Source organism: Pecten maximus, unplaced genomic scaffold (genome assembly GCF_902652985.1).
Source record: "Pecten maximus unplaced genomic scaffold, xPecMax1.1, whole genome shotgun sequence".
Lineage (NCBI taxonomy): Eukaryota > Metazoa > Mollusca > Bivalvia > Pectinida > Pectinidae > Pecten > Pecten maximus.
The window spans coordinates 1-11,479 of NW_022979530.1; the positions used below are offsets into that span (position 1 = coordinate 1).

Genomic DNA, 11,479 nt, shown 5'->3' on the forward strand with positions numbered 1-11,479 from the left:
ATAGTAGTACTACCTCGGCGCAGGGCCATAACACACTTGGAATGACTCGCAAGGTTGTTCAAATTGTTCCGAAACCACGATCAAACAATGACGAATGACGTTTACGCGAGGGATCTTTGCATCCACCAGTGTTTGGTCTCCTATTAAATCATTCTAATTTATTTTAACAAGAAATTGATTCTGGAGGTACACCATTAAGGTTCATGACCAGACTTCCAGTAAATATTAATTTACTATTGAAATAGTTTGTACAAACATCAGGGTTTGCGAGATTAGGTATGGTTTTACCTGTGTTTCTTTTGAAAATGGAACACTTTGTATTCACAAAGGCCTACCAACTCGTCCTAATAAACCAAAGTGTTGGTTCGTTTACAGCGAGACTAAGTAGAAACTTTTAAAAAATCCATCTTGTAACAGGTACGAAATTATACTTTTCCATGGATAACTATATGACATTTACAAAGGTACTCATATGCTTGATTTCTAAAAATGCATTTTAGATTTTAATTTCAGTGTTGCAAACTCACCTACCCTTTGTAATAACAGACCAATCCAGAGGGGTTGGTACATGTGTCAATGATTTTTAGGTATTTATAATCAATACTCAGGTAAAATATTGAAAGCAGTACCTTTCAGACAAATGGATAATGACTTGTTTTATTTTCATAATGATGCTAGTTCCAGATATGGCTCCGGATTTTTTTGAAAGGAAATAATGTTTGCCATTGGATTTGCTTATATTGGGCAATGAATAGGTGGAATACACAGATGGTATGTCCTTGGATTGTAAAAGTTTCGTTGAATACCCAATGCAGTACCTCACCAGCCAAACCTGTTTGGAAACTGTCTGCGGTGACGCATGACGGTGTTACCGGTTTACAGGTAAAATAAACCTGAACGGAGATTTTATGATAGAAGTGTGGACATGTACCTTAAAAGATCTTCATTGGAACAATTACAGTTCAACCGAATGCCTGCATCTTGTAGCCATTTTTAAGGTCAGAGACTTATCAATAAGGGGTTGCCCTGCAGGTAGGGCGTAAGAATTGTACCTGCTGCCCCCATTGCATGATCGTAAGAGACGACTAAACTTGGGATCTTATCTTTTCTCTTCTTTCCTAACAACTTTCTTCTTCCCAATGTCTCCCTTGACAATGCCTCACTTTTGGCCTTTTAGTTGAGTGTTCGCCATATTTGGAGTGGGACGACTGGTTCGCCCGTTGTCAGTATAATGTGACCGAGTGGGGTGTGCTGCTGGGTGTCTTCGGCAGTATGCTGCAGTGAGATAGCACTGCAAATCGGCAAAAGTTCCGGCCTATCACAAGGAGACTTAACACGAACATACTGCAGCCTCCCAAAACACACATACGCACTCACCACACGCATACATGTCGCACGCACGGAAGGCCGTCCTTGAATGACCTTAGATGTTAATAGGACTAACACAAAATAAACCAAACCAAATTATCAATAAGGGGAACATACATTTGAAGATTTGAGAAAGATTCTTGAAGTACTTAAAACACGATATTGCTTCCTATTCCTAATATTGTAATATGTAATCTAAGAGTGGCTACTATAAATCACAGGGACATGGCGAGGTTTTCATAATACATGTACCGGATATAGACAACATTTGGAAAATCGTGTCAAGTCCCTGTATTATAAATCTCTATTTCCGCTACAGTCTGATTTAGAAAATCTTATCAATATCAAAATAACAATATTAAAGTATTATTTATTATTTACAAACAAATCATGAAATTGAAACAATGTGTTGAATCACGATTCTTTCTTCGGAGATATATGCAATATATTGTCAGATAAAGGTTGACAAATGTCAGAATGTCGGAATGTTCGGAATAGTCCATCTACCAGTTTGCTAGGGCATAAGCGGTTTTCTATAATACAAGCGACCTTGTCACGTGATGTCCGACATCTCCGATGACATGTGCATATGGCGGTGTTTTGAAGTTGCATGACGGCATTATGGTGAAGCGGTGTGCTTGGGGAACATGCAACAGTGATTCGCGTTACCAGGATCGTCATCATATGAAGGATGTTGTCTTTTATCCCATTCCCAAACCTAAATCTAGACGGGAAGAGAGTTCGAAGTGGGTTCATGCATGCAGCAGGAAGAACTTCACGGTGAAAGATGTAAACAAACACAGTTATGCATGCGGTAAACATTTCGTTGACGGCCGACCAACCGATAGGAACCCTTTTCCAACGAAAGCTGGCCATAGTTCGACGACTTTTCGGCCAAGGAGAAGGCCCCCTTTGGTAAGGTTAGTGCATGAAAACAACATTAGAACTGTTAGAAGTCTGGAGGATAAAGTCCCTACCCCGTCCATGTTTGAAGAGGTCTGTGACAGTTTCACGTCAGCTATGGAAATCAATGAAAGTCCGCCAGATGGTGGTGATGATGATGATGATGATGGTAAGTTTGTATGTTTGTAGAATTTGTAATTATCTATGACATTTTGCAATAAACGTAAACATACATCGCAAGTTCAAAAGTCTCTCTTTATTGAGTGCTACATAAGCATGTACATGCATTATTGTAAATAAGAATGTATACTCAGTACAGTATATATTGCCATGTCAAGAAGATGACAAAATATGGTATATTATACATACAGTACAGAATTTTATTTCAGTGTATCACATATATGTTACAAAATTACATTTATTTGTCATTTCATACATAATAATCATGTTGATATTGAGTAATCTGTGACCTTTAATTTTTTGTAAAAGTAAAAATGAACTTGAGTTTTGTATAGGGTATCTACTATTTATTTGTAGTGGATCAGCCTAATGGGTGGAATTCTGCTGTACCATTTAATAGTGACCATGAATATGCCATGAGGGACATTCCAAACAAATCTGCTATGAATGGTGAAGTTCAGTCCGACATAGGTATGCAAGATATATCCCATCTTCCTGATGGTGCCTTCCTAAATGAAGGGGTGATGAAAAGGACTTTGATGATGAGAGACATCTTTAGAGACTATGTTTCTTGCAAACACTACACAGGTATGTAAAATAAGATTGGAAATGCGATATATTATTCATATTATGTTTTCATATTAAGCAATAATATTGAAACAATACAATAATAAATTTCCTTTCTAAAACCAACATTCAGCAAAGGGATAAGTGGGTATATGATGCAAACAAAATAATGTTATATAGTTTGAAGTGTTTCAATTATTTTTGAAGAAAAAACCTAGTTCATATCTATGTACAATCTTTATCATTTACTTATATCATATAGTTTATAAGTATTTGCAACGCCATTTTTTCCTTTTTTTTAACCTTGTAGGATTATCTCTTCTGATGTTTACATTTCTTCTTAACCTATTGCGAGAAAAAGTAGAAAAGATGACCTATTGGAGAAGTTCTGAGACCGCTGAAATTAATGGAAGACAGGTATAATATTTTGTACATGTGTAACAGAGCGCGTGATTAATTAAATTTAAATCACTGCCTCCGCTAGGGATCGAACCCGGGACCCCTGGCTTACTAGTCTTACGCTCAACCGATCCAGCTAAAGAGAAGATCTCTCTAGCCGAGTGGTGTATTGCGGCTAGTATTTACCAGGGTTACATACTCCCCCTCCAGGAAAGAACTCGTCCTCGAGTTTCCAGGAATAACAGCGATGCTTTCGCAAGCAGCGATGAGTATCATTCCCGAGTCCCTACATGGGCGCCAATGTAACAGAGCGCATGATTAATTAAATTTAAATCACTGCCTCCGCTAGGGATCGAACCCGGGACCCCTGGCTTACTAGTCTTACGCTCAACCGATGGAGCTAAAGAGAAGATCTCTCTAGCCGAGCGGTGTACTGCGGCGGCTAGTATTTACCAGGGTTACACATGTATACAAATTTATATACACATTTATGTTAACATTATATTCATGTGTATTTTGTGTCATACAAATGACAGATGATATCAAAATTAAGTACAATGTAGTAAAAGATTCCACATAATGAAGGGGACCATGGTGGCTGAATGGTTAACTGATACTTTAACACAAGCCCTCTAACTCTGTGACAAGATTTTGAAATCATTGTGGGATATATTGTTAGATACTTTGACGTTTTCCTGTAAACACTAGCTTTCCCCTCAACCACATAAACTTGACATATCTTTAAATAACCCTGGCTGTTCCTAGGATGAAAAAATCAAATGAACTGAACCGAATGATAATTATACAATATGTATTTGATTGTGTATATTTCCTGGCCAGAGAACTGTTAGAAGTTTAATTATATCTTTTAAGGACCAAATAGATTATAATATTTGTGTTTGTTTCAGACTCCACACAGAGGCCCGAAAAGAATGTTATCACTTAAAGAAGAGTTAGCCGTCACATTGACGAGGCTCAGGAGAGGAATCGACACTATTACCCTTCAATGGTAACATGTTTGGCATTTCAGAAGCTTCCCTGAGTCGCATAGTGATAACTTGGGTATCGTTAATTGCTGCTGAGCTCAAGTATCTTATCCTTTGGCCAAGTAGGGAGCAGATTCGCCATAAGTTACCAGCCTGTTTTAATCATTATCCCAAAACTAGGAGCATTATAGATTGCACCGAAATATTTGTCCAAAAACCTTCCTTGCCATCAGCACAAAGAGTTACATTTTCGCAATATAAACACCACAATACATTCAAATGTTTGGCGAGTATCACACCTACTGGTACATTTTCTTTTATTTCTGAGCTTTATTCTGGAATCATTTCTGACAAAGGGATTGTGGTGGATTCTAACTTTTTGGACAAAGTGGAACGTGGAGATGACATTATGGCCGATAGAGGCTTCCTTATCCATGGAGAGCTAGCTCTCAGAGGTGCTACTTTGAACATCCCTCCATTTTCTAATGGTAAGCAATTGTGCCCACAGGCTGTGACGAAAACAAGAAGGATAGCTCATGCTAGAATCCATGTAGAAAGAGCCATTGGCAGACTCAAGAACTTTGAAATTTTGCAAAAGCTAATTCCCTTAAAGATGAAGAAAATTATAACAAAATTGTTCTAGTCTGAGCTATACTATGTAACTCGGATAAACAGTTAGTTAAGTAACCGTTGCTGATATTATACACATGCTACTTTTACATGCATGGACGGATAGTATGTATTGTAAAAATTGTTACACTACTTTGCAGTTTAAAAAGAATCATTACATGTATTTCAACTGCTCATCAATTTCAATCCATGAGTGAAGTCTGTTACTTTATCAAGTAATAAGTCATACTTTATCAAGTAATAAGTCATACAATGATACATGCTGTACACGCTAAAACAATCTATGTTTTTATATATGAATACGTAATGGATGCTTTTTCAGAAGGATACTAAGTACAATTGTTCATATAAGAAAGTTTTGAAGGTTGAAACTAAATGTAAATACACAAGTGTGTATACTTTATATCAAAGAGGTAATTTGAAATGATTTTTTGTAAATTTATAAGTCATAACATTTAATAGCACTGTACATACATGGTACAAGACTGTGCATTTTGGATTCATTCTTGTGCTATTATAGGATATTAGACCTTATATGATCAGACCTACAGATTGGTTAGGCAATAAGAGTAAAAAGGTTCTATTTTTCATTGCTGTCAAAAATAGTGTTTAGTGTTAAACATTCGGTCTCAAAATCAGTCTCGTCATTAAACAATTTTTAAAATAATACTTCATTTTTTCAATCATATCTGCAAAAAAATCTGCATCAAACTCAATATCCTCTACAACATGAATACCATGCTTAGTATATATAACTAGATAAGCTGATGTGTAACCATAAATTCCCATTTGACCTTGGATTTGGTGATAGTATTCTGATTGGGATGTCAGCTTGTAAGATCCATTCACCAATACACAACCTTTACAAAGTGCAACTTCCTTAGGAAGTTTGTTTTTTAGGCTGAATGGACATTTAACTTCCACAATTTTAGGTGAATTGTGGCAACACTTACAAAAAGATAGACTGTCAACACTACATCCAACAAATGGCAAATCTCCAAATATTCTAAGTCCCCGTTTTTCTAACCTAAAGTGTTTATGTTTTTTGTACATGACCCTCTTGTACAAGTCCAGAGCACTTTTTTCCTTCTTTCTCCCCCACAACAAAGGTGCAGATTCAACATCCCCATACTCTCCCAATAATTGCTTCTGAAGTGATTCTGGGTTTCTGTTCATATTTACAGCTGAACACACCTTACAAAAGTTAGATGCAGTAATTCTGCCTTTTCTCATATTACTCCAATTTTTATTTGCAGACTGACCTTGCGTGATTGATTCTCCATATGAAATATCATCTGCAGACATATCATCTCTAAGGTTTTCAATAGTTCTTTTGGCCAACTGAATGAATGTTATCCTCAGAAATAATATCACTGGTAACATTTGGCATTTCATTGAAATATTTGTCACATAGATTAGTCATGTAAAAGTGCTTGCATTTCTCATCCAGTTCAGAAGATTGTTGTTTTCATCGAATTGAGTCTCAAGCACATCAAGAACCTGAATATTTGATGATATCTGAAATACGAGGAGTGTAGCGCACATTAAAGCATATCACCCATATGTTTCTGCATGTACATGTACAATTTAACTTGTCTAAACAGGCCCTTTTTTAGTTGGAATCCCTGTCATTTCCTTCTGGACTTATATCATGTCGGCAAACCAGACATCAGTGTAAAACAATATACCAGTACAGAATGTTTTGGTCCGAGTTGTGTAACTTCTGGTTAAAACTCATTACACTTTATATAAAATTATATTATACCTATACCAAAGCTGTAAATTGTTATTTTGAACTGCTCTAATTTTTTATTAAGGAAAATACAGTTTTCTGCAATGAATATGATTTGTAGATTAAAAAATCAGTGAATTATATGTAAGAACCTTTTTTAAAGAATCGCACAAATCATTCAGTTTTTGGTCATCTGGCTCATCAGTATTTGCCCTCGGATCAAAATTTTCTAGTCGACTCTTGTTTGATGGAATCTCATCGGCAGAAACATATCTGAAGGAAAACTATTTGTATATATGTAAAATTTGTTGAGAATGTTGTGGTATTTAATGTGTAAATTTGCACTTGCAATTTTCAAACTGGATTTGTATCCATGATGCAGTATAATCAGTAATCTTTAATGCAAAGTTTGCTTTTATACTCTTGTAAAAAAATAACTGTTTATTTTTATACTTTGCATTTTTTTAATAGGTCATGAATACTTTCATGTTTATCACTTTGCTACATGTATAACAGGCAAGATATGTACTTAGTCAAACATCAGTTCTATATTATCTGTTAAGAGAAACATGATACACATACTTTGCCTTGACAGCTTTGAGTCTCTTAATTGGAACTGGACAATCATGCTGCATAGGTCGTTTTTTCCACTGATTTTCTCCATCAGTGCATGACTTTTGTTCAAATGCTTCCATCTCATAAAGAACTGCACCTATATGCCGGCATGCTCCATCAGCCCTAAACAGTAAGGTAGCTTGTTTTGGTCTTAAAATGAACCTGTATGTCTTAATATATGTTGTTTTATTTTTATTTACATTGTATGATGATACTGTTCCAAACTTTGATTATATTTAACAAGAGAGGAAGAATTAAGGCCGTTATTGTTTAAAAAGTGTTGGTTACTGCAATAAATATTCATTTAAGAGTTCTCGTTTGAAATTTTGTTTTGTTGTATTGATCCATCTCTATTGCAATCTGCACTCTGTGTAATGCAAATTGTATACTGTACATGTACACTAGTGTATGTGTATATTTGTTTCTGTATAATTACCCTCCAATGCATGTACAGCATGCTACAGCTATATCTCCGTGTTCCTTTCCCAAACAAATCCAAAGGTCATATAATCCTACAGATGTCCTCTGCGTTGGTCTCACTTTGCCCGGAATAGAGAATATCGACTTTCTCCCAATGGATCGAATTCCCAATTTTCAACGTGACCATCAAAGAAAAGGCGATAGTCATCACATGACTTGCAGGCTTTTAATTTGCGCTTATCATACTCAGCACGTGAACATAAAAGGTAATTAAATACATCGAAAAGAGTAAAGTTTGGTATATCTGAAAAATCGTTGGAAAACCCCGGCAGATAAAGAGGGTCTTCTGTAATGCCTATATTTGCGAGTTTGATTCTTGTACATTCTTTTGGTGAAATGCCCTGAAAATCGGGATTTACAGGTAAATCTAAATTATTGACGGCACAACATAGTTCTATCAAACACTTTTTCTTGATATTGGACACAGTTATTCCTCTAACTTTCAAAAACTGCTGCAATACATCGACGTTGCTGTTAAGAAAGCTCTCGCAAGCAGCCATATTGTTTACCTTCGATATGTCAGATGTCGGACATCACGTGACAAGGCCGCCTGCTGTCATACAAATACCGCTTATGCCCTTGCAAACTGGAAGACGGTCTATTGCAGAAGAATCAAACCCTGTCTATGGCCCCTCCACACTCTACATAAAAAATAAAAGACCAGTCAATATTCGAGAAAAGACTCCTCATGGATAAAAAGTTTGCGCGTTTTAGTTAAACACTGTACGGTCCATATTACTGTAATGTGTAAAATCCGGTATAGAGAGGTTCCTTGTAAGGCAAAGTGATCTGATTCTAAAACAGCGTCACATACCGAGACCACTGCCGTGTAAAGAGAGGCAGAGCACAGTCAAGTATTTTGCGACGCCAGGTTGTCGAAGAATTTTATGTCGTGCAAATGAATAGTATCCGGAAGGTAGTTATGTATAAGGAAAACAATGTTGGTCCGAGTACCGATCCCTGGGGAACTCCGGAGGTTACACCGCCCCAGTCGGAATGTTTGCCCTTTGGATGCATGATCGTCAGAGGCGACTAAATTTGGAATCTTATCTTTTCTTATTTTTCTTAACAACTTCCTTCTTTTTACCTCTTGTTGAACATTCGCCGCTAAATGATAGTTGATGTTCCTGCATGGCGCTCGGCATATTGGGAGTGTGACGACTAATTCGCCCGTTATCAGTATAATGTGACCGGATGGGGTGTACTTGTTGGGCGTTTTAGGCAGTATGCTTCAGTAAGGTAGCAATAAATCGGCAAAAATTCGGTACTTTCACGTGGTGATTTAACAGGAACATCCCGCAACCCATTACATTTAAATGACACAATCTTAAACATCGATATTAAAATGAGCCAAAGCACAAAGAACTCTTTTTGTGCTGTGGGATTTTTTTTGTCGAGTTTACGCTAAAACCTAACAGACTCCTGCAATGTGGTTTTTTTTTCTCCGCTGGACTTTAATGAAAAGCCCATTTTCTGACCGGGTCATTTTCTATATCTGAACTATCTTCTATCGTCTCTTCACCTCTCTCCAACACACCTTTCAAAGTATTTTTCACTTATTGCCAGAGAAAAAGCTTGCAACCCCATTTCCCCTTCCCATGATTCTCAATTACACCAGAAACAAGTGTTTAGTTTAAACATAAAATGACAATGGGTTTAGTCGTTAATTTTAACCAACTTATGAATGACTATAATCAAAATTATATATATATAGTAATCAGATGACGGCATATAAAATTATTCTAAAGCATGATGTGGAACAGATAATGCAATGATTGATTAATCAGAATTGTTGATGAGGGAAAAAAGGGAATGCCTTTAACTTATAAGGCGAGGCAAAGGAGAAGGGGGGCAAGATAATAGCTAGTTGAATCTCCCTGACCTTTCCAGGAAATGAAAGTAGTGACTTTGTTTCATTCACAAAAAACGGTGCCTTCCGTTGGTCAATCTAATGGTCATAATTCACAAGGAGCCGCATTTAAGTTTTGACTGGCCATTTTGACCATATCGACCATCGAGTCCATCTATCACACCACCACAGCCTTGCAAATCACACATACTCGCCACACGGATGCATGCCACATGCACGGGAAAACCTTAGCTGTTGATAGGACGTGAAACAATAATAAACCAAACTGTGTCTAGTCGAATCGGCTCCAAAACGTCATACTTTGTCTGAATACAATTTGACCCTACAATATTTGAATATTCCAGCCAGAATTGATTGCATAAGCGAGATACAGATAGCATTAAGATATTTTCTTTCGAGTCTGATTTGTTATACACACACTCAGGTGCATTCACATAAACACCACCTATAATCACATTTATAAACACGCCTTCATATACCCACACTTATTAAAAAAAGTAACGTTTATACGTTTTTTCATAGATGTTTGGTTTGGTTTATTTTGTTTAACGTCCTATTAACAGCTAAGGCCATTTAAGGACGGCCTTCCGTGTGTGCGACATGCATTCGTGGGGTGAGTGCGTATTTGTGTTTTGGAAGGCTGTGGTATGTTCGTGTTAAAGTTTCCTTGTGATAGGCCGGAACTTTTGCCGATTTATAGTGCTACTTCACTGAAGCATACTGCCGAAGACACTCAGCAGACACTCCACCCGGTCACATTACATGGGAGAACCAGTCGTTTCACTCCTTTAAGCTGAGCGCTAGGCAGGAGCACCAACTACCATTTTTAAAGACTTTGGTATGTCTCGACCAGGGGACAGAACCCAAAGCCTTCCTCACAGGGGCGAACGCTCAACTAAAGGCCAAAAGTGAGGCAGTGTCAAGGGAGACATTAGCAAGTTGTTCAGAAAGAAGAGAAAAGACAAGATCCCAAATTTAGTCGCCTCTTACGATCATACAATGGGGGCAGCAGGTACATTCTTACGCCCTACCTTCAGGGCAGCCCAAGAACAAATGGCAAACCATGCATAACAGCAGAGGCATGGGTAAGAGTCACCGAGCATGTTACCGGTGTGATGCTGGCGAGTGCTGCAACTGTACGTGTTAAGCAGGAGAAAGATGACACTAGGCCTACACTTCTTCTAGTACTACCTGCACTTCCAGATATGGGATTAGATGAAAACAATGTAAGCAAACCATTAATTTGTAAACATAAATGACATAATATGATATGCCATCAATTATTTTAATTCAAACAGTTGAATTTGAACTTAAAACTTAAAAGACAACCATTTTTTATGATCAGGTAATAATAAGTTAATAACTTAACAGTATTTATGAATAGCTTACCAGTTTACCACTTGAATATATAATATATTTATTATTAAATTAATACTCTTATTAGTAAGTTATAGTATCATCTTATATGATTAGATGTCACTATCATATACAAATTTTGTCTTTGTGAAATTATTGTGAACAACTAAATAAATATGCATGATATTTTTTGTCTTCAAAGGCGGTTGAAGATGTGCTGTCCCTTGCTTCTAAGAGTCCTGACAAGAAGAGGAAAAAATCAGTCTTGTCCGAGTTGTTTGATGATGATGTGCTAGTGATGGGGGAAACCGGTGTGCACCGTTAACAGTCTCCGAGCAGGCTGAGAAGGAAGTTACACTATACAGGGAAGGACCTAACTTACAGATGGACGAC

General features: G+C 37.1%; 2 protein-coding genes across 2 annotated transcripts; one reads left to right on the forward strand and one right to left on the reverse strand.

Annotated features, from left to right (window-relative positions):
- Window positions 1-1,989: 1,989 nt before the first annotated feature.
- On the forward strand, window positions 1,990-2,482 carry LOC117318834. The gene has a single exon (XM_033873776.1). The coding sequence runs from the start codon at window positions 1,990-1,992 to the stop codon at window positions 2,458-2,460; it is 471 nt and encodes a 156-aa protein (XP_033729667.1). The 3' UTR covers window positions 2,461-2,482.
- A 2,251-nt stretch (window positions 2,483-4,733) lies between these two features.
- Window positions 4,734-8,360, reverse strand: LOC117318835. Its single transcript, XM_033873777.1, is given in 6 exon segments — window positions 4,734-4,912; window positions 5,810-6,446; window positions 6,918-7,038; window positions 7,348-7,503; window positions 7,817-7,922; window positions 7,925-8,360. Coding segments are annotated over 6 exon segments (1,635 nt in total).
- Window positions 8,361-11,479: the final 3,119 nt, after the last annotated feature.